We start from the raw sequence: 24,426 nt of genomic DNA, 5'->3' as shown, positions 1-24,426 counted from the left end.
AGAACAGATGAAACCGAGCTGGAGAGATGGCTCAGTGGATAAGAGCACTGGCTGCTCTCCCAGAGGTCCTGAGTTCAATTCCCAGCAACCACATGGTGGCTCACATATCTACAATGTGATCTAATAATGAATGCCCTCTTCTGCAGATAAACCACTCATATACAATTAAAAAGGGGGGGGGGGAGGGATTTCTCTGTCCCATTCTGTCACTAGCTCACATCCTATAGTCTAATCCAATCTTAGATCTAGATAGCCACTAAGATGGTCCCCTATGCTATCATGTGACCTCCTCTCCATGGCTTATATACATTAGCTGGCCTTATACACAGATGAAAAATGTCTACTTCCACCACTACATACATCCTTATCACTGGAACAGGAGTAGAGGACTTGCTGGACACACAGGATTTCACAAAAGGGATAATTTTTAAACAACACAAGTAGTATGTGTATGGTAAAATTAATCTCAGAAATAGAGCGGCTGCCTTCAACAGTAGTCTTTTCTCCTTACAACCCAGCCTGTTAGTATATACCTATTAGATGCCTGGCATGTGTGGGGTGTACGAAGTAATACCAGACCATCTTCCTGAGCATCACCAGGACAAGGACACTGCCAAAAACCATCACCTCTCCAGCGTGCATGCAAGTTGATAAGCACAGCAGATCAGAGGCCTCTTTGTTCATAATGCATGTTTTCTCACTGGAATAATTCACTGGGTTGGAATATGTGGAGGATTTTAAGAATTATCCCCAAAACTTCTATATAGACAACTAATAAAATTCCAACAAGGAACAAGAGCATAGCCAAACCGTTTTCACGGATGTTAACTGTCTTTATGCACTAGCCGGGAAAGCCTTTACTCAGATCCAGTAGTACGTTCAGTTCCAACTATAACTAAGCATTTATGTGTATGATTTAGTAATCTAATCTCATAGGAAACAGGCATTATAAGCTGGGCATAGTGGCACATGCCTGCAATCCTAACAGAGGCAGGCGGATCTCTGAGTTTGAGGTCAGCCTGGTCTACAAAGTGAGTCCAGGCCAGCTAAGGCTACACAAAGCAGCCCTGTTTTGAAAAACAAAACAAGGGGATGGAGAGATGGTTCAGAGGTTAAGAGCACTAGCTGCTCTTCCAGCAGACCTGGGTTCAGTTCCCAGCACCCATATGGCAGCTCACAACTGTCTTGTCTCTAACTCCAATTCCAGGGTATGATATCCTCACAGGCATAAATGCAGGCAAAAATACCAACGCGCGTGCGCGCGCACACAAAAACACACACACACACACACACACACACACACACACACACACACAAATAAATGAACAAAGCATTTTTAAAAAAGAAAAATATAACAAAAACACCAGGGATTTTTTTGTCTTCCTACCATTAAAGTCCTCTTGTGCTCAGCACACAAGATTGCCCCAAAATTTATTAGTATGGCATACAGGTATGGCTGAGCTAGTTACATGAAAATGTAAGTGTATGAAGACCAACAGAGAAGTTGAGTTCCACCACAGAAGCAAATTGGTGTATATACTGTAGTGAATAGCCACAGAAGTCTATAGCCAAGGGGCATGGCTGGTCTCAAAAACAGTTCACCCGGCCAAAGACTCAACATTTGCAAGCTTACTTCTGGAGCACAGGGGAGGGAGGCCTAACTCAAAAGTAGAGGAAATCAGCAGTAGCACAGGCTGGTATGTTTGGGACTACTTAAGCAGCTCAATTCCTTCATCCTTTTCTTCTTCTCCACCTTAAGACAAAGTCTCACTATGTAGCCCTGACTAGCCTGGAAGTTACCATGTAGGCCAGGCTGATCCAGGGTGCTGGGTTCAGAAGGATGTACCACAGTGACCAGCCTTTCTTACGTGTGAAACATTTAGCAGCTTGTGTGTAGCGGCACAATGTGGCTACTGTTTGGTAAGAGCCCCCTGTAACTATCCTTAGTAATCAAAGCTCTAAGTTGCTCGACTTCTACTTCAGGAGTTGGTATTCTACTGAGACTCATCGCCCTGCTTTCCAGCAGACTATGTGGGAAGGCAAAAGGAGAAAACTGGTGATAGCAGAAGAGACAAACATCAAAGAGCCCACAGAAACCCTTGGGATGAGTCAGGCTGCTGCTAATATCTGTACTTATGTTCTTCCTCCTTCCAAAATGAAAGAGTGGGCTGTCAGGTCAGGGACAGGGACTCAGAAATAACTGTTCGCAAGGCCACACGGGGTGCCAGTATCAATATTCTATACCATTCACCATTTCTCTACAACTATTCGGTGACTTGCATGTCCCAGGTGTTAACATTTCATTGGAGGAAGGCCCCTGGGGCTAAACAGAAATCAAAGAGCATGGTTAATGAGATTTTTTTCTCCTCCTCCAATACATAACCTCAGTGCTTTTGAAGCGTTGTCCTGTACTTGGGGCTGGAATGTTCACCTCAGGGTCATTTCTCCTCAACTCTTCAGTAGCAGGTGGTTATGTAGAAAAGACAGTACCCTGCACTGGTTGCTTACAGATACTTATGTTGATCCAGAAAATGAGCCATACTTAATTTAAGGATGCTTGCGATTCTCAGACAGAGTAGCTCAAAAGACCATGAGTAAGTCCTCCTGAATAAAACACTAAGAATCAGTACCTACTAGGAGATAAACCTGCTTATGTTACTGGACACAAGGCTTTTTCGAACTGTCCGTCTTGCAAATGTGCTACCACAGTACTCTTCAAACTATTTTACAGTAAGCCTTCAAAACCTAGATTTTATACCAAAAATATACAATTTTTAAATGGTCCTGCCATATTCCCATTTAAAAAAAAAAGGTCTACTCTGGGGAGAACAGCGATGGATATACATAAATGTCATGCTTTCTTGTGTACAGTGCTAGAGCAGAAAACATCAGATTATGGAAGTGATCCCTCCTGAGACCACCCCTTTCAGGTGGTAAGGATATGTTGTATATCGGTAGAGAGGGCGAGAGAAACTGATGCCAGTCATTTTGAAAATGCTTACTCAACACTTGTCAGTTTTTTAAAGACTCAGACAAGGTGGCCTGTGTCTGTTGTCTACTTACTCCAAAAGCAGAGGTGCAAAGAGTGATTGAACCTAGTTCTAAGTTAGCCCAGGCAATATAAGACCCTAGCACTGTAATAAAATCATTCAATTGCTATGTGGAATTACTCCTTAGTCTAAGCTCTTCTAAAGGTGGACATGCAGCTCAGTGGTAGGCTGCCTGCTCAGACTTTCTAAATAGGATACTCAAACACAAACTAGACTCTCACTTGATAAGATTACAAGTATTTTACGAGAATCTGGTTGTAGGAAACAGTCCACTAATTCTAGCAACTCTAACCCATCCTTTGAAAAAACAAACAAAAAACCCCAGCAAGCTATAACTTTTGTTTGTTGAACCAATGTGAAAGGGACAACCCCAGAACAGCGATGTCACAAAGCAGCAGTTGTTTCTGCCCCCTTCCTTCCCCACCTTAACCCCACCACACAGGAGCACAAGCTATAGTGAGTGAAATGAAGAACCTACTCTGAGCAATTATTTTCCCCTTTCCACTGTAAGCAGTACTTGAGAGTTCACAGACCCTTGGAGACACCTGATGAGGAGGAGTATCTGGTCCTTAAGTTCTTTCCAAATCCACATAACGAAGCCATTACTAGCAAAGCACACACACAAAAATGAAAATCTGAAAACGAAGATACCACAGATTTGACCTAGAATTACGTTCCCTCCCTGCCGTCCCAAGGCATCCTCCTCTTCTTTCCACACTTCAGCATTAGAAGACAAAAATATGCAACAATTGTTACCACCTAAGATCACCAAATCCGCATTTCCAAAGGCACAAAACATTTTCAGGAGTTAACAACAAAACCCCAAAATGTGGTATTACAGCTCAAAAAGTTTTTCTGTGCAGTAAAAGCATTAAAGCATCAGCCTTTATTTTGTGACATGTTTATTGAACAGTATCCAAGACTTCTTCTTTATAAACAAAAACTGCTCATGATGCCAGTAGCAGGTGCTGGCAATGTTGTGATCACACTGTCAACAGCCCTTTGGCTGTGCTTGATTTCAAAAGTCTGTGCTACAGAACGGCCAACGAAACGCTGAGGTAAAATAATTTCCACATGGCAATTGTGTGAGTGAGAAAAGTGATCACCACCAGACACTTTTCCCCCAAAATGGACCAGGACTCATTTTAACACGTTATTCACTCATTTCCCCAGCGCTTTTAAACTTGAGTGCATTTTATTTTTACACACTTGACCCACACTTGTACAATCACAGAATAGTTTGAGTAAGCTTTTGTGTTTCCTTATTTTTGTACAAGGTGACCATTTCCACCAAAAGCTATGCATCCTTGCTTCCTTCCATGTATGTACACACTCCTAGATTTTCCTCAAGTGGGTCAAGACTGACCTTAGCTACACTGAATATTACTATCTGTAAGATTGGTATTTCCTAATGCAGCTTTAATTGTCAACGCTTTGACAACTTAGAATACAAGTCAGGAACTACATTTCACTTAACACTGTTGCATTAAAACAAAACCCACAACAGCCACTAATAATTGTACATCCAGACTAGTATAAACACAGAAAACACCTCCAAATTATGCTTATGAACTAAATCTGTCACTGAAATTTAAAAGATTTACAAATTTGCTTATTTACAAAATACATTGGTAGGTTTCTCTAATCCTTTAAAACCAAAAGAAAAATAAACACTAATAAAAACTCAGGAGAAAACAAATTAAACCCAATGAAATAGATTCTCTTCCATAAATGTCAAAGTCACCGAAAACACAGTAAAATTTACACATGAAATTGAGAATACCTTGATGGTGTTTACAAACACACTTGGAGCAAAGCTTTACAAAGCCTTCATAGCATACAAACAAAAAATTATGTAAATTCAAATCTATACCAAACCTAGTTCTGGAGAAAATTTCTCTGATGAGAGATATGAAGTTTCATAGAACATATTTTCATGGTTATTAAAACAAGAACAAAACCTGAACCTTCAATGCCCCAAACAAGGTAAGACGATACACTTAGCAGTTAGGTCTGTCTGAGAGGTACAAACTCAAGTTAGAGAGGGCAGAGCCTTTAATTACATTTCACAACAAGCACTGCTGTGACTAAAAGGAATGCGGAACACAATTCTCTGATTTCTCCACCAACACTATTTTCTTAATTTATTTAATAAACAGTGAGATCCAGGTTTTTCTTTTTAGCATGTATCTATGATATAAAAATAACAAAATAGTGCGATTGAGGTTATGAAATATTTAATAAGCGTGTACGGACATACAACCGAAATAAATTGTGAGAAAAAAATAGAAGATTGTCACCTTCCAACAACCTTTTTTTTTTTTCTAAAATAGTGTCCGCTTCCAATGGGGAAAATAATCTGCAGTTGAAATAAGATGCCCAAGCAGTTCTAAAGTGTTCACACTCTGACTTTGGAACAAGAAATGTTTACTTAACAACAAAAACAATCACATATAAACATATTGCTTTTTGAGGAAGTATCTATCTGACAAGCAAATTGTGTTTGTGACGTATCAAGTGATTCACAATGTAGCCACTTCTCTTCAAAATCTACACAATCCTCTTCCTGACAAAACCCCCACACGGTCAATCCTTCAGTCTATAGAGTTGAATAGACTTCCCAAACTTTATCACAAGACTGTTGCCACTCTTAACTCTAAAATTACACGACGAAACTGTATTGTGTTCCACCGCCCCAGAATACACAAAAGGCACTACATACATATGTGTGTGAGAAATGCTTCTTTTAAAAGTAAATGCAGACTTATAGTTTGGTGTTTCAAATGTATTCCCATTATTATTCATCAATCTCCAATTCTGTATGTTATATTAATGTGAAACAGCTTTCAAGCATTTTAAATAAAGAAACAAACCCTAGGTAGAGCCTTAAGTGTCAGTGAACAAGATGTGATAAACCAAATGCTTTTGCGGAAAGGACATTTAGCCAACCAAAGTCTATGTGATTTCCCACCTTAGTATCCTGCTTGCCAAACGGAAAGAAGAGGAAAAAGCAAGGAGAGGCTCAATTCTCTCCTCTGACAGCTGTATTTATAGACTCTGCATAAAGAATTTTTGAGAACAGGCTCATGATCGAACAACGACACCAAAAAGCCTCCAAATTAACAGAATTAAACACACATCAACCTATGGTCCAACTCAGGGATCTTTCCTTCTACAATAATACTGCTAACAAAACTACCAATGTCAACTTCAGGGTTAAATTCCAAGATAGAATGCTTTCTTATGGACTCCTTTGTTCCAAAATTTCACCTAAATTGGGACAAGAGCAATTTGCTACATTAGTCCATCACAGTAAAGGACTTCAGATCAAACACCTCAACACTGATTCCTGAAGTGGTTTCTGGTTTTCATGGCCTTCCAAACAATATGAACAAATTTAAAACTTACTAAACTAAGTAAAACTTAGCAGTCAAACCAAAAAAAAAAAAGGCCAGTAGGACTCCATAGTTTATTTTTATCGTATATGTCATTCCACACAATCCTAAGAGTGACATTAGAAATCTAAGTTCAGGGTTATGTAGCACAAACCAAGTGTGGAGTTTTTATATTAGAAATTAATTAAAAACCAACAAAATAGTTGTACTTATTACAAGTGAGTCAATTAGATAAAGCAGCAACATCTGAAGCAGGACTGTCTATACAGCAAGAACCCTCAAGAAGCAATAAAGGTACATACAATGAATCCGGATATAGAGACTTTATTCAATTTTAAAAGAAAATGAAGGTTTCAGACAAAGCTTTGACCCTATAACAAAGCAAATATGTCCAACTGTAAATCAAATTGTTAAAGTAGCCAACTTCTAATTGTCAGTAGCTGGCAAGAGCACCCTCCACGAGCTCTACTCACGTTTCTATTTTCTTCATCCCATGTGGTATAAAAGAAAACCAATCTAGATTCCTTGATAAGCTTTATATGATCATCATGTATTACCAATAGTCTCTACCTTAGGCCAAATTATTGTGTTCTCTCCAGACAGCTTTACTGTCACAAATTGCAATGTTTATTCTGTGAGTTGTAAACAGCCAACCAATGCTCTGTGTTATAGAAACCAATCTATCTGCAATTAAAACAATCCACAGGTTCTAACCTGGAAATACTAGGAAAACAATCTGGATGCATTAATCACAGCAACATGAAGATATGCCCTATAAGAACTGATATAAACAGCTGGCTACCCTAGAACGAGTTTTACCTTCCTTGAGCCTATAGGCCTATCATTTAAGTCAATGACAGCAGCTGTGGCTTCGTCCCGAGATTCAAAGGCCACCATGGCTTCACCTGTAGGCATACCTTTTTCATTGTACTTCAAACATACTGAACCTGGGATTACTTGATAACCATAAAAGAAATCTAAAATTTCATCAATAGATACAGTAAAAGGCATGTTCTGCACCTTAATTATTGTAGGTCCTGGTTTTCCAGAGCTAGCTCCAAAGCCAGGAGGACCCCCAATATGGATTGGACCAGGCCCAGGCCCAGGCCCAAAGGTTGGAGGCCCACTCAAATGCCCGGGAACACTTCCCAGACCAGGGGGCCCACTTCCAAAACCAGGAGGAGCACTTAAACTACCTGGGCCATTTCCAAAATTCTGAGGGATCCCTCCAAATCCTGATGGCCCACTTAAATTATTTGGTGCACCTCCAAAACCTGGAACTTCCAGTCCTAGGCCAGGCAAACCACTGTTCCCAACTGAAGGCATAACAGGTCTAACATCACCAAAGGCACCCCCTAATCCTGGAGGGGGGAGTGGTGGCCCAAAGGCATTGGGTCCACCAAAATTACCAGGGAAGTTAAACGGTGGCCCATTATTGGCCTCCTTCGATCCTACAGTCAAGAAGACATGCTCTTCTCCTCCTGCACTGGGCATGCCAGCACCGGGTATTGCAGGACCAGGTATTGCAGGGCCAGGTAGTGCAGGGCCGGGTATTGCAGGGCCGGGTATTGCAGGGCCAGGCATTGCGGGACCAGGCATTGCGGGACCCGGTATAGCTGGACCGGGCATTGCGGGACCAGGTATTGCGGGACCAGGTATTCCAGCACCAGGCATTCCGGCCCCGGGCATCCCAGGACCAGGCATCCCAGCAGCAGGCATACCCGCACTAGGCATTCCACTACCTGGCATTCCAGCACCAGGTATCCCACCGCCAGGTATTCCAGCAGTGGGAACTCCAGCAGCAGGAACCCCTGCACTAGGTATCACTGGGACTGCAGGATTACCTGGAACAGGCATCTTTAAGCCCTTTTTTCCTTGGGCTGGGGGATTTTTCTCAATCTCTCGCATATCTTCTAGGGTAACTATATGAACAAAAGCTTCTCTCCCATTCAGCTTTTTACGGTGTAAGTGTTCAGATTTACGTGCATCATCTTCCGTTTTAAACTGAACCAACGCCTGCCCTAGACCTTGCCCATTGTTATCAACAAGAACATGGACAGCATTCTCATCCACTGGGATTCCGTCTAGGAACTGAAGAACATCCATCTTTGTAATGCTGAATGGAATGTTTGTTATATGGGCACAGATTTTGGCAGAACTGACTTCCCCCTCCGGATTTAACACCATTTCCCTCTGGTCATAGCTGAAGTTCTGAAGTCGTTTTCGAATCATATCTATTTTTTCTAGCATACCTTTCTTAGTAATTGGATGAACTTGAATAAAGCGATTGCCCATGTATTGTTTATGACGGCAAAGGGCAGCCTTATAGTCAGAATCATTCCTGAATTCTACAAAACCTTCACCAGTTGCTTTCCCATTGGGACCATAAGCTATATAAATACTATCTTCTACAATATCCAACTTCTTAAAAAAATCAATGACATGTTTGTTTTCCGCTTCAAATGGTAGCCCTTTTAAGTAAACACAAAAACCAGCCTCATGTGGTGATCTTGATCGTGACCTTTTCTGCCCACTGGGCGACTTTGACCTTGGAACTGTCTGTGGAGGGGGATGGGCTTGTCCAGAAGGCCCCATACTTTGCTTAAAAGTGATATGACCTCCAGCAGCTACCCACTGTCTCTCTGTGGCAGGACTGACTTCCACATAGCGTTGAATCATCAGCATTCTGTTCCGTTTCAAAGCTTCAAATGTATCTTGAGGGGAGAGAAATTTAACCAATCCATTCCCGTTATTTCGACCTACATGATCTTTTAACAAATGCACTGCGTCAACACGGAGCCCATGGAAAAACTCTCTGACATCGTTCTCCATTGCAGAAAAGGGCATTCCATGCACACTCACATAGAGATCATCAGGGTTGACGGGAAGTGCCTTCACGCTGCTTTGAGAGTTCATCTGGATAGGGTTAACAGGGTTTAATGGACCCAGGAACACAGGGTTCAGATTACTGTTCAGATTCATGGGTGCTCCAGAGCCATTCATTCCAGCAGGCAGAGGTGCCACAGGTGGTGGATTCAATGGTGGCATGCTTGACATGGGTGGCAATGGGGTCATAGGTGGCACAGAAGGGACTGGGGGAATGGGAGGAACAGGTGGCACAGGAGGCAATGTTGGTACTGGAGGAGGAACTGGTATTGGGGGAATGGATGGCAGCGGTGGCAAAGATGGCAACGCTGGGATTGGAGGAATTGGTGGTGGTGGGACTGTGTTCATTGGAGAAGCTGTACTCGGAATGGTTGAGCTGAATGTTGGACTCCCAAAGGAAGTCCCCATACTTGGAGGAGCATTTCCTATGCTGGCTGTGGAAAATGTCTGTATGTTTTTGCTGCTCTCATGAACAGAAGAGGTAGTAGCAGTAACTACACTCGGCGAAGGATTATTAAAGTTCGGCACTGTTGCTGGCAAAGTCACCCTGCTGCTCATCCCTGAGCTAGGTGGCGGTCCTGATCTACTAGCATTTGCTGGTGGTATATCTAAGTTGGCAGTTTCAAAACGCCTACGACTCAGTTCAATCATATTCTGCATTTCTGTTTTACTACTCAGTAATAGTGTTACTTTTGACCCTTTAATTGTACCACCTGTGCGCATCATACCAAGCCTTGCATCTTCATCAGTGGCAAAAACGATGAAAGCCTCACCCAGTTCACCCCCTACAATATGCACGCCCCCATCAGGGATGGTCAATCCAGAGAAGAAGTGGCGAATGTCCATGGTCCCCGCCACAATTGGGAGACCTTGCAAACGGATGACCACAGCCATGCTGCGCTGAAACCACACACACCTGCAGATGAGAAAAGGCAACGGCCATGTCAGACTCCTTTTTATTACACCAGCGTTTTAGTTGCAAGAATGCCCAGCTACCATATCATCCCACAAACATTCCCTCAAGCTATCACAATGTCTTTTATTTAAATAATTCAAAGATCTGAACAATCTCAACTTCCAAAGGCTTTCATTTTGGAAACGGTCTAAGACTCAAAAGATTCAGAAAAAACTACAGGACAATAAAGTCACCATAACATCATTCAGATCACTAAACCTTCAGTGAGAGTTAAAAGAAAATGTGCAAAAATCCATGAGGGTCGGGGGTATCATGTAAAGGATGCATCAAAATTAATACTTAAAATTGATTTAGCATCTTCCTTATAAACTTTATAGTTTAATAGTAGTTACTAGTGATCTTGAGTTCAATCCTTAGCACTAGAAATCTCAAATGATAGCAGATTCCACATTTCATAGGGAAACTTTTCAGTATGCTTTATAGCTTTATTAAAAAAAAAAAACTGGGCTTTACAGATGATTCTTTAGACAAGAGCCCTTGCTGTTATGTACAATCATAAAAAAAAAATGAGTTCTATTCCCAGCATCTACATGAGTTTGGCTGCTTATGTCTGAAACCCTAGCTGGAAGCCCCAGCTGTCAGCCTAGCTTCAAGTATAGTGAGAGCTACTGTCAAGGGAATAAGGTACAGAATGACGGAGGAGGACCTGACATCCTCTTCCAGCCTTTGCCTGTATACACAGGCTTATATACACGAGCATGCATGCAACTCACTCACTCTCTCTCTCTCTGTGTTTACTATAAGCAAAGTTAATACATACTAAGATTCCAAGGAAATACTAAATAGCAAAGATCTATGTTAATGTATATTTTTCACCCTAAAGTGGAACCTATTATACCACTATTCACCATGACTATTTAACCAAAACGCTAGTCCAATGACTCTACCAAACCTTGCTTTAAAAAGACAACTAGGGCCAGGCATGGTGGAATAGCCTTTAGTTCCAGCACTAAGAGGCCAATTTCCATGAGTCTGAAGCCATTCTGCTCTACACTGAGGTCCAGGCCAATGAGGGCTTCACAGTGAGACTCAATCTCAGAAAAACAAACCAACAAGACAGGGGTTAGGCTATAGATCAGTTGGCACACTGTTTGTCTAGCACTGACAAAGCTCTAGGATCCATCCCCAATACCACCATATAAGTTCAGTATGATGGGGAATGCCAGTTATCCCAGTATGAGAGGTTGAGGCAGGAGGATCTTGATCTTGAATTCAAGACCAACACCACAAATTATACAGATTAATTTATAATTAATTATCAAGGCCTCAGACTCAACTACTGTTGAATCTCTGGTTGCTCACAAGCTCCTTATATAGCAAAGTCTGTGTCTTAAAAATAAAGGAGGAAAGGGAGAGGGGGCTCAGTGAGATGGCTTAGGTTGCTGCCAATACCAAAGATTTGAGTTCCATCCCTAAGGTTTATGTTGAAGGAGAGAATCAACTCTCCCTCACACACCCACACATGCAAATAAATAATTTATAAAATATAATGATGATGATACTGTGGCTCAGCAGTTAGGATGCTCACTGCTCTTGCAGATGAACTGAGTTTGAGGCCCAGCACCCAGTAGCTCACCACCTCTAACTCAGTCCCAGGAGATCTAATGCCCTCTTCTGTCCTCCACGGGTACCAAGGCACACGCAGTATAAGTATGTACATAACAAAATACTCACATACATAAATGCTTAATAATAATAACAGTTAATAATAACAGGGCAGCCCTTGGGAAGCAGAGGCAGATGAATCTGGATGGCAGCATTCACCTTTAATTCCAACACCGAGGAGGCAGAGGCAAACAGATCTGTGTGTCTGAGGCCAGCTGGAGCTATATAATGAGATACTGTCTCAAAACCCAAAAAGTAGTAGGAGTATGGGCTCGAAATGCAGAGTGCTTACATGGCGCCATGAGGCTCTGCATTTAATTCCAGCACCTTATAAACTGGGTGTTGAGGCACTGGAGAGTTAGTCACAGGATGATTAGCTTATAGTCATCCTTGGCTATTTGCCTATACAGCCTATTTAAAGCCAGCCTGAAATACATGAAACTCTGTCTCAAAAATAGTGAGAGAGGTGGTGGCGCACACCTTTAACCCAAGCCATTAGGAGAAGCAAGCAGATCTAAGTTCAAGGCCAGCCTGGTCTACACAGTGAGTTTCAGTACAGCCAAGGCTACACAAAGAAACCCTGTTGGGGGTGGGGCTAGGGGGAGGCAGACACCTGAGGGCCTGGAGAGAAGACATCACTTGTTTCTGCAGAGGACCCAGATTAAGTTCCCAGCTTATAACCACTCCGGTTGAAGGGGTTCTGACACTATCTTGGGCCAGGTACATACATATAAATGTAGGCAACCACTTATACACATGGAATTAAAAGTACAATTCTAAAACAGGGTAGAGAGATAGCTCATCAGTTAAAAGTTCAAAGTGTCCTTCTAGGGAACCTGAGTTTACACCCCAACACCATGTCGAAGGCCTACAGCTGCTTTTTACTCCAGCTCCAGGGGATCTAGCTCCTCTGGCTTGCACAAGGACCTGCACTCACGTGCACATACTCATACAAACACACATAACACTCATAAATTTTTTAAAAAATTTTTGTTTTTTCAAGACAGGGTTTCTCTGTATAGCTTTGTCTGTTCTGGACTTGCTTTGTAGACCAGGCTGGCCTTGAACTCACACCGATCTGCCTGCCTCTGCCTCCTGAGTGACTTTTTTAAAGTTATTAAGTATTTTTAAAGAAGTTTCTCCCAAGTTTGAATTTATTTTCTTTTAAGAAGATTTGTTTATTATTTATGCAGTGTTCTGTTTGCATGTATACCTACACACCAGAAGAGGGCACCAGATCTTACCATAGATGGCTGTGAGCCACCACGTAGTTGCTGGGATTTGAACTCAGGACCTCTGGAAGAGCAGATGGTGCTCTTAACCTCTATTCCATGCCTCCAGCCCCCAAGTTTGAATTTAATTTCAAGATTTTAATTCATTCATTTATTTATTTTTATTTGCTTATTATTTCTGTTACCACTGTGGTTCCTGGCAGCATTAGTATTTCAATTTAAATTGCTTCTATTACTTTTATAAAGGAATGAGAATCAAAATTTAGGGACTGTAAAAATGGCAATTTGAAACTAATGTAATTGATCACGTTTTAAATGTAAGCCATTAAACTGGTTCTGTGTTCTCAGGGAAATTTTAATTACTTGAGATCTAGTTTAATCATTTCTCAAATAAGAGCACTAGAAGGGACTAGGTTTCCTGCTATAAGCTCTAAGACTTATGCAAATCAATGGAAGGCATTCTTCATTGTCAAATATTGTATGAACCCTAATTTATAGGGTTTATATATATAATCTAATTGGATTACAATATTATAATTAATATATACAAAATAGAAATATATGGTTTTGATAGTTGTTTTTCTACACAAACCTCTTATCTTTTGTTTATTTTGAAACATGATCTTAGTATGTAACCCTGGGAGGCCTGAAACTCCCTAAAGAGACCAGGTTGTCCTCCAACTCACAAAGATGCACTGCCTCTGTCTTTATCTCCTGAGTGCTGGGATTAAAAGGTATGTACTACCACTCCTGGCTATATGTTCTATTTTAAAACATTCTGAGCAAGCCAGGCGTGGTGGTGCACGCCTTTAATCCCAGCACTCAGGAAGCAGAAGCAGGCAGACTACAAAGTGAGTCCAGGACAGCCAAGGCTACACAGAGAAACCCTGTCTCAAAAAACTAAAAAAAAACAACAACAACAACAACAAAAAACCCTTCTGAGCAGCCAAAAACAAAACCAAACAACAACAAAACCCACCTCACTGTTTACCTGAAGAAATTTCATAAATCAAATATAACCAAATTTATATTTAGAATCACATTCTATTTGCAAACAGTTAAGAGCCACTGACCTTTGTATCTTAGGACACAAATAAAACCAACACAACAAAATGATGGCAAATTCTGTACCATCACTACTTTTACAGGTTTTGTTGATCTCTCGTCTTTCAGTAAACAAGGATGATTTCCTTTTTTGAGCCATGCTCTCATGGAGTTTGGGTTACTCTTAAACTGACTACATAGCCAGACAAGCAAGCCTTCTGATCCTCTTGCCTTTACCTCCCTCGTGCTGGGATGTGCTACAACACCCAGCTCATGTGGCACTGGAGACTGAAGCACAGCTTTGTGCTTGCTAAGCAAACTCTACTTCATGGAAACTGACTTCATAGTTTTTCTCACACAATTATATACAAAGATAAAAGCAACCTTCAAATTTAACCAAGAATTATGGACTAGCAAATAGTTTTATAAGACCGTCATAAAGCACTAGAATGGGGTACAGTGGGTGAGTAAAGGTTTTGCAGGTATGGACTGCAAGAATCAACAAGAGTGCTAGATAAGATGGCTCAGGGAGGAAAAACTGAATTTGATCCCTAGGATCCACATGGTAGACAGAGAAACTGACTCGCAAAAGCTTCCTCATGACCTACAAGTGTGTCACTGGGAGTGCCAGTGCAGGCAGGCAGGGAAGCGCGTGTGCGCGACACACACACACACACACACACACACACACACACACACACACACACACACACACACCCTAAAAGAGAAAAATAAACCAAAGATCATCACCAGAAGACTTTTTCTATTTTCTACTTAGCAGGTAATATGGAAGTTTATCAGTACAAATAACTGGGTCAAATTCTTATTTTCTGAATCTGCAAATCATGATAACATTATGGTTAACATCAAAAATGTTTCATCACTGTCTCTGGGGGTAATATCAAAGGTAGGCCAGGTACTGAAAATCTAAAAAGATGTTTGTTTGTAACTGAAGAATAAAATGAGAACTTAAAATGGTCCCAAGAAGAAAGAGTAAACATGAGCCTAAGTGATATTGATTTTAAGTTTCTAAATCATATTAAGAGATTTACTGGAAGTTGGTTCAAGGTACCCATGAAAACATTCCAATTATTAATAACCCACCTAAGATTGCCAGCTAGGAAAAGGCTGGAAGATTAAACCAAGCAAAGTACAAGATTTACTGCTAAAGCCATCTGAAGAAAAGTTGTTAGGTTTTGAAAAACAAAATAACATTTGTTATTCTACTACTAAATAACTGCTTGAAAGCAAATCTTAATTTATCTTGAGTCTAGTTTGTTCCCTTTAACAAAAGGTTAAATCAGTTGCTAAGGTCTAAAATGTGTACTGTACAAACTATTACCTAACATCTACACCTGTATTTCTAGGGACTATAAATAACTATATCAAGAAGCTCTGAAAGCTATCATCCATCTATAATGCTATGGGGGAGGGGATACAAGCTCACTACCTAACAATAAGAAATGCATCCATATAAATAAGATAGACTCTTGGAGTAAACACCTATTCATCCCACCCTCATCCCTCAGATAAGCCTCTAAACACACACACACACACACACACACACACACACACACACACACAGAGTTAATTACACCTATTTTCATCTTAATAAGGTATCTCATTTGTATAAAAATAAACCTTCTATTCAAAATCTCTTACCTTGTAAAACAAGAGATGTATTTTCTTAAGAAGTAGAGGCCAAGTCAATCCTGTGGGCAACCAATTAAAACCAACTTTTAGACTGCAATAGAGAATAAATGGAGGCAAAAATCAATGCAGGAAACAAAACAGCACACACAGGCCACACTGAACTGAACATAGCAAAGGAGTCTGAAACAGCAGAGTACTTTGTAAGAATGTATAGTTTAGTTTTGTAAGGAAAGAGATACCAAAATCCCACACATGTTAACTTGATACTGCTGTCAAGTCTGAGAACCATCCTATCAAGAATAGGCCATTGGGTATTTTTAAATCAAGAATATGCCAGAAAGTAGCCAAAAAATAAATGTAAAAACAGTACTAAAGCTCAGCTTCAGATGGTCATCGCCTTATATCACTTAATGCTTATACAATCCAGAAAAGTCCATAAAAATCTACTAACATGTGCAACCAACTTACTTTCCTAAGTTCTAACCAAACTTCTGATGAAAATGCAAATTCACACAATACGAATTCCTGGACAACTGTCATCAACTCAGAATTACTCACAGACATCTTTCTGCAATTACTCTTTCAAACATATTACCTCTGCATCAAAATATCATAGAACAAAAACTACAACTAAAATCCAAGTTCTATCTCTAAGCACTAATTGCACTAGTATTCAACATATTAAGGGAGATTTCTTTGAACATAATTATCAAAAAGCTTGTTTTAACTTACAGTACTAACTGTAAGCCCAGCACTCCAGAGGCAGGAACTGAAATACAACTCACTACTCTGAGTCTAGGACAACCTGGGCTACATACTGAGTTCTAAGTCCAATAAAACAACTCCTGTCACAAAACAAAGTCAATGTCTTGGTACACAATACTTTCCGCAGCACAAACAGGGTAACGGGGCACTTATCTTTTAGGGTCATTTCTTCCAAACTAGTGAAGCTATTCACTAGCATTACATACATCCAAACAATTAACTATATTGTTTCTATACATATAGGCTTTTGCCTGTATTTATATCTGTGCATCATGTGTATGGCTGGTGCCGAGAGGTCAGAAAGCTTCAGGTTCCCTGGGGCTGGTGTTACGGATAATTGTAAGCCATCGTGCATGTGCTGAGAATCAAACCCAGACCCTTCAGAAGAGCAGCCAATGCTCTTAACTGCTGAGCCCTCTCTCCAGCTCCCAATTGTTGTTGGTGGTGGTGGTGGTTTTTTTCCTTTTTTCTCTTTTGTTTTTTTGAGACAGGGTTTCTCTGTCTAACAGCTCTAGCTATCCTGGAACGCTCTCTCTGTAGATCAGGCTGGCCTCAAACTCAGAGACCCTCCTACCTCTGTCTGCTAAGTGCTGGGATTGAAGGCATGTGCCACCACTGCCTGGCTCCCCAACTGTATTTAAAAAGGTCATTTCCCAACAACCACATGGTGGCTCACAACCACCTATAATGAGATCTGGTGCCCTCTTCTGGTGTGCAGGAATACAGACAGGCAGAACACTGTATACATAGTAAATAAATCTTTTTATAAAATGCATTTTTAACTGGGTGTCTGGACGTAGGTGCAGACCTTTGGAAGAGCAGGCAGTGCTCCTAACCAACGAGCCATCTCTACAGCCCTACTGTAGCACTTTTGTTTCAATGTTTTTTATCAGTTCAAACAAAATCTCTGTATTATTTAATCTGTATCCATGCTCTTCCCACATGTATATCTGTGCATCACAAGCACACACTACTGGCAGAAGCCAGAAAGAGGGTATTGTTAAGCCCTGGAACTGGTGTTATTGATGGCTGTGTGCTGCCATGTTAAGTTCTGGGAATTGAACCCTGGTCTTCTGGAAGAGTGACCAGTGCTTTTAATTGCTGCATCTTCTCTCCAGCCCCAAGACCACAAATAACAGAGGTAGCACTGTTTTCTAAGAGCCTGCTTATTCCTATGTGCTAAAATATCAGCTAGTGCCTAATTGAACACAGGATCCCAAATTTAAAAATCTATCTCACTCACCTGAAGTTCTGGTGAGCTTTGGATGAACATGACTGAAATAATTCTATTAAGGAAAAAATAAAATTAAAAAAAAAAAAAAAGGTGGGGGGGAGTGGGATGGTGATGGTGTAGGCCTTTAATCCCAGCATTTGGGCAGCAGAGTGGATCTCTAAGCTCAAAGCCAGCCTGGTCTACAGAGTTAGTTTCAGGACAGCAAGGACTACACAGAGAAACTGTCTTGAAAAAACAAACAAACAAAAAAGTATTAAGCCATATGTGGTGGTACACTTAATCCCAAAGCCCAGAGGCAGAGGCAGGAATATCTCTGGAGTTTGAAGCCAGCCTTGCTCCACACTAACCAGGACCAGACAATGAAACCCTGTCTTCAAAAAAACAAAAAGTATCGTAGCTAGACACGGTGCACATGCAATGCAGCACTTAGGAGGCAGAGGGAAGAGGATTAAGAGTTTGAGCTTGGTCTGAACTACTTGGTGAGGACGCTGTCTCATAAACATACACATTTCATCTATATATAAAGTATATACAAAGACAGGCAAGGAGAAAACTGGCCACTGATCCATTGGCATAGTTCAAAACACCTAAAACAATAACCTTGCTTGCTTAGTGTATTTTCTACTTCATTTCCTAACAAATGTCGCTTCAGCACAACAGAAACTAGATACAAACATAAATTGTAAGTATTTTCACATTACAACAAGATAAACTTTAGTTACTAGCCATTCTAATTATCTGAGCCGTTAAGGTAAAATGATCATCAACAAACCTTTTCATTACAAAGAAAAGCTACAAACTAAAACTCCAGCACTTCCACTCTTCATCTGGCAATAACATTGAGAAGTGAATTTTTATTTTTTTCAGTCATCAATCTTTACCTGACAGGGTAAAGCGAGGTACGCACCTAAGATTCAAAAGAAACAAAAACCCTAGCAACCCCTTAAACATTCACCTCAGAAACAGCAACAAAGCCTCTATTACAACAGGTACAATATTAGCAGTGTGATCGCATCACCAGAGACATCATGAAAGCATAGCTTCATCTCCTTGAACTTGTCCCCCATCACCAAATAAAACACATTTCAGATCCTGGGACCATACTTATGAACACATTCTTATGACATTGATAAAATGTAAAATACTGAATGTTCATGTTAACTTCTCATTTAGTACTCAGAGGAAGCAAATCCAAACATTTGTAAATAAGATGTTCCTCCTGCCAAAAAACTGTAATATTGTTTGATACCAAAAACATCCTTTTTATTCATTTATACTTCAAAACAAAAACATTACTTCTAACCTAACCACATCTACTTTCACTATGGCTTTTAGTCTTAAAAGTTGGCTTTATGGGTGTGGTGGCACACACTTTTAATCCCAGCACTTGGGAGGCAGAAGCAGGAGGATCTCTGAGTTCAAGGACAGCCTGGTCTACAGACCAGGACAGTCAAGGTTACACAGAGACCTTGTATCAAAAAACAAAGGGAGTCCAGGGCAGCCAGAAATACAAGAGAAACCTTGTCTCAAAAAACAAAAAACAAAACAAAACAACAACAAAAAGATATGCTCAGTGGTTAAGATCATGGGCTGCTCTTCCAGAGAAGCCATGTTCGATTCCCAGCACCAACATGGCAGCTCACATCATCCAGTTCCTCGGGATCTGACTCCATCTTCTGGAGTCTGAGGGTATTAAGCATGAATACAGGCAAAATATCCATACAATTAAAAAAAAGTAGGCTAGGTGTTAGAATTTAAAGTGGACTCTGAATTTTAGGGAGAGATTTCTAAAAGAATACCTTGAAGCCAGGCATGGTGGCACATGCCTTTAATTCCAGCACTTGGGAGGCAGAGGCTGCCAGATCTCTGTGAATTCGAGGCCAGCCTGGCCCACAAAGTGAGTCTGGGACACCTAAGGGTACACAGAGATACTCTGGAGAGAGGGGGGGAGGGGGAGGGGGAGGGAGGGCGGGAGAAGAAGAAGACCTTGTGCAGCTATTTACTAACATTTTTGGAAGAAATAATTTATTCAAACTAAGTATCGACAGCCAACTGTGATCCCAGGGAATCCAGAAGCTTAATAGTGCAATACCAATCTAAGCTACAAGATCAATCTCCAATGCGGAACAAAGCCAAGCAACCTCTACAAGCCAAGCAGTGGAGTGGCTCTCTGCACACTGGAGTAAGACTATCAATATCGGCATTGGATTCTAGCATCTCTCCCACAGTATAAAACACAAGTTTAAAATGAAATTTTACACCAACAAAATAGCACCAAGAAGTCCAAAACTTTCAAAATGCAGTCAAACATTCAACATGTCACAAAAGGAGAAAGAAGCCTAAGTAGATTGCCAGTAGCCTACAACAGTGACCAGTGGTTTCTCAAGCTTCCCATCCACCTGACAGATTTGAACATAAAATTTAAAATATACATTACAACACACAGTGACCAACATTGAATCAAACATAAGGTGATATAAAAATTTAACACATTTTTGATAAACTACCTAATATACACTAAGCACAGCCTTGTGAACTCACCTAAACACAAACATTTCCTTCAAAAATATTAGAAAAGTTATGTGAACGGTTCTTCCACAATCACTTTCCACCAAAACCAAAAATCTACATCTCATCAAAAGTAACAAATTTTAACACCAAGTTCATCTGTTTTATAGTTCTAATAATTTTTTAACAAAGTTTACAGGAATTTTTTTCCAAGTGCAAATGCTCCTTTAACAGAATACAGTGGTTAACAAGATCCCGGACAAGTTCCAGAAATTACATTTCAAGCTATCCAAGAAGCTCTGAGAGAAATAGTCCACTCATAGTCTCTCCCATCAGTGGCCAACCTAGTGTTTTCCCCACCAGGACATATAAACTGGCACCAACTTAATCTTAAAGAACACAATAAAATGGTTCCTCCCAACTGCACATAATCAGTCATCTGTCAATATAGGAGCCAAGAAGGCTTTAGGACCCAGAAACTTCTGCAACACAGCCTGTAGTTTTCCCTACATACACTATCGACCAGAATGAATGAACGTTTCACACTAAATTAACTCTGCGTAGACCACATGGGACCCCTTCAGTTTTTTCACTATAAAACACACTTGCGTTCACTCGCTTACTAACGGGCAGCCAAACCCGCTACATTAGCTCATACGCCACCACCAACCTGTAGATGCTTCCAGGCCTTCCCCCTACATTCCACGCGACCTCAAACTAGCGCAGCCAACCTTCAGACAGTGAGGCCGGGCACCCACCCCAGCTTCTCCCCTGCGGCTCCTCCCGGAAGGTGCAGCAAAGGTGCTGCAGACAGCAGCCCCTTCCCTATTTGGACTTGCCATCCCTGCTACAATTCTCTGTAATCTCACCCCCTCCTACCTACAGGGAGATTACAGATTGCCTTGACTCCCTAGGAAGGCCCCTCCTCAGCGCGGGACCTAGAACGCACTTAGCTGTAAGAGCCCCGGCACCTCCAGGCGCTGAAGGTGGCCGGTTCCGGGCTTCCTCCCCCTAAGGTGTGCCCCCCAGTGTGTTCCTATTTTGCTGGTCACAGGCCACTGGGACCTCCTCTTCACTTCGGGGCAGAGGTGCGAGTTAAAACCTCGGGCTTCACTTGAAGCCGATGAAGCCTTCCCCTGTTCTGCGTGCGAGCATCGCGTTAGCTCCCTCTCCCCGCCCCCCTCCGCCGCCCCGGCCCCGGCAGTTCGCAGGCCGCGGGCCACCCAGCGCCGGCCGCTTCCCTCCCCTCCACCCCCCCCGCCTCGCACGACCACTGGGGCGTCCCCGCTACGGCCTGGTTCCCACTTCGGCACGCAGGCTCCACCTCTCGCATCCTCGGAGGCCGCGGAGGGTGAGCGGCGCCCCGGGACCCCCACGCAGCCCAGCCGCGACCCTTTGTGTCGGGCGCTCGCGGCCGCGGGCTCCGAGGCCTGGGAAGGCCCCGCCCCGAGGCACCAAGGAGGCGGCTCGAGCCCCGCACAGCCCCGCCCGCTCCGGGGCTGCGGGAGCCTTACCGGGGAGAGCTTGCGCGGCACCAGAACCCAGACCTGAGTTACCCCCCGCGCGAGCGCCTCTGCCCCGCGACCGACAGCCCCAGGCCGAACGGCTTCCCGGAGCTCACTGCAGCCAACAGCTCCGCTGCCGCTTCACAAAATGGCCGCCCGCCCGCTCCGCCGCTCCGTTCCAGGAGGGGGCGGGGCGGCGCTGCCGACGTCACCAGGTGGGACGCGCAGGCGCGATGACGCCTCGGGGGGGAGGTTGGTGGTGAGTGAAACCTCGGAAGTTGCAGGTGTTACTTTGGTATACCGGTTTTTGTTTTTGGTTTGGTTTGGTTTTTGTTTTTTAAGACAGGGTTTCTCTGTGTAGCCTTGGTTGTCCTAGACTCACACTGTAGACCAGGCGGGCCTCGAACTCACAGCGATCCTCCTGCCTCTGCCTCCCAAGTGCTGGGATTAAAGGCATGCGCCACCATGCCCGGCTGGTATACCGGGTTTTTAAATTCCTGTCTGCGGAGTCTGCACCTAAACCAAGAGGGAAGCTAGTATCCAAGGTTTGTTTGCAGGGCTTTTGTGCAGGTTGCTTTGGTTCTTTGAGCCCCCGTGAAAGGCGCGACATAGTGCCTACTCTACAGAACTGTCTTGAGGAGTAAACGGACCACCGAGCAAAAGCTTGACCCTTTTTATGAGTATTGAACATATTCGGCCTTGGGGCTGGAGAGATGGCTCAGTAGTTAGGAGCTCCTATTCCTCTTGCAGAGGTCTCGATTCTAATGAGCTACATCGAGTGGCTCATAGCCACCCGTAACTCCAGCCGCAGATCTGACGCCCTCCTCTGGCCTCTGTGGGCACCTGCACTCGTGTGGCCACACCCTCACGCAGAGACATTCATAAAAATCAAATAAACCTAAAAGGAAGTAAAAAATATTTCAGCCGACCGTGGTGGACCACAAAATCCCCAGTTATCTGAGTATACGTGGACTGCACCAGACCTAGACTCACTCTCTCCATACGTGTGTGTGTGTGTGTGTAGGTGGGTGTGTAGTGTCTCACACATTTAATCCCAGTACATTGGAGACCTTTGTAAATTCGAGGGCATCCTTGTCTACAAGCTAATGCCAGCGCTACATAGTAAGATTTTCCCTAGAGCTGAAAAGGTAGCCGTTGGTAGCATGCTTGGCAGGAAGCTCTTGTTTGGACTCAGGCACCAAATAACCAGACGTGGTGATGCTCCCCTGTAATTCCACCACTCAGGAAGTGGGGAAGGTGAATACCGAGCCCAAGATAGATCAAGCAAGCGGCTCTAGTTGGTGATGGCTTCTGCTACCAAGGCTGATGACCACAGTTTAATCTCTAGGAACCACATGGTGGGAGAACCAACCCCCACGAGCTTTCCTCTGACTGCCACACATGGAACAGACTGTGGTGGGAAGGTGCCTCCACACACAGTAAAAATTTAATACTTGGGGTTTTTTTTTTTTTCATGTTTGTCCTCCTTCACACAGGAAGTGCCAGGCCATCCTGGGCTACCTGAGACATTGTCTCAAAACAAATGAAACAGAAGCCGGATTCCGGAGGCAGAGACAGGAGTATTGCTGTGAGCTCCAGCCCGACCTACAAAGGGAGTCCAGGACAGTCAGGGATGTTACACAGAGAACCCCTGTCTCAAAAAAACCAAAATAAGCCAGGCATCACTTGGGAGGCAGAGGCAGATTGCTATGAGTTCAAGCCCAGCCTGCTCTGCATAGTGAGTACAGGACAGCCAAGGCTACATAGAGAAATCCTGTCTCAAAAAACAAGCAAAAAAACCAAAATAATAAATACATGAAATAAAAAAAAAATCTAGCCCTGGCTGTTCTGTAAATCACTATGTAGACCAGGCTATCCTCAATTTCACAAAGATCTGCCTGCCTCTGCCTTATAAACTCTGGGATTCATTAAACTATTGTATATGGACTATAAATTTATATATATATATATGCTTTAATAATTTACTGTATTAATATAGGAAGAATAAAAAGTATTTCAACATCTGTGTGTTGTTTGTTCAGTAGAGTTGGACATCACCCTCCCCGTTCATTTTTTTTCATCTGAAAGACCCCACTTCTAAATGTTGTTTAGTCAAGGCTTGCTATTTTGTAAATGATTCTATTTTGTAAGGCTTGTACAATGGTTAAGGGAGGTCACCTGAAAGGCTCAGTCAGACTGGAAAAATACCACCATGTCACAAGGCTCGCAGACGTCACAAGGTTCATGGTCACCCACCATTTCACAAGGTCTACACAAGCGGTTCTGGCCAAGTTATTGAAAAAAACAGGATGTATGGTCAGTGAATAGGCTAGCCTAAACATTTCCTGATTCCAAAGCCCTAACCAGAGCTAAATCTAGCCGCATTAAGTTAGCCAATCAAGACCCTGTAACTATGCTTCTCGCTTCTGTAACCCCCGCTTCCTGCTTCTCACCCTATAAAAGGGTCTCCTCCCCTTCACTCGGCGCGCCAGTCATCCGATAGACTGTGTCGCCCGGGTACCCGTGTAATCAATAAAGCCTCTTGCGTTTGCAACCGGACTTTTGGTTTCGCT

The 24,426-nt window shown here is 42.5% G+C and overlaps 2 protein-coding genes across 7 annotated transcripts in view; both read right to left on the bottom strand.

The window, feature by feature from the left end:
* The window catches only part of CPNE1 (copine 1), a 40,891-nt gene extending 18,887 nt beyond the window's left edge, over positions 1-22,004 (bottom strand). For 2 of the 6 annotated variants that reach the window (XM_084775691.1, XM_084775696.1), the window contains exons 1-2: positions 21,863-21,922; positions 15,851-15,932 (exon numbers count right to left, since the gene is read on the bottom strand). The gene's annotated coding sequence lies outside the window, so the exon portion shown is untranslated. Of the gene's footprint in view, positions 1-8,289; positions 8,428-10,104; positions 10,247-15,850; positions 15,933-21,862 lie in introns of those variants that run through there. The other 4 variants (XM_084775693.1, XM_084775692.1, XM_084775694.1 and 1 more) reach the window with 4 other exon arrangements.
* On the bottom strand, positions 6,754-10,225 carry RBM12 (RNA binding motif protein 12; the record flags this gene model as incomplete). Its single annotated transcript, XM_084775666.1, has 1 exon — positions 6,754-10,225. The coding sequence occupies one exon, from the start codon at positions 10,223-10,225 to the stop codon at positions 7,244-7,246; it is 2,982 nt and encodes a 993-aa protein (XP_084631792.1). The 3' UTR covers positions 6,754-7,243.
* Positions 22,005-24,426: the final 2,422 nt, after the last annotated feature.

The sequence above is a fragment of the Acomys minous genome (assembly GCF_964271855.1).
Source record: "Acomys minous genome assembly, chromosome: 3".
Lineage (NCBI taxonomy): Eukaryota > Metazoa > Chordata > Mammalia > Rodentia > Muridae > Acomys > Acomys minous.
The sequence above is the reverse complement of the archived record's forward strand: the minus strand, read 5'-3'. Positions and strand labels throughout refer to the sequence as shown.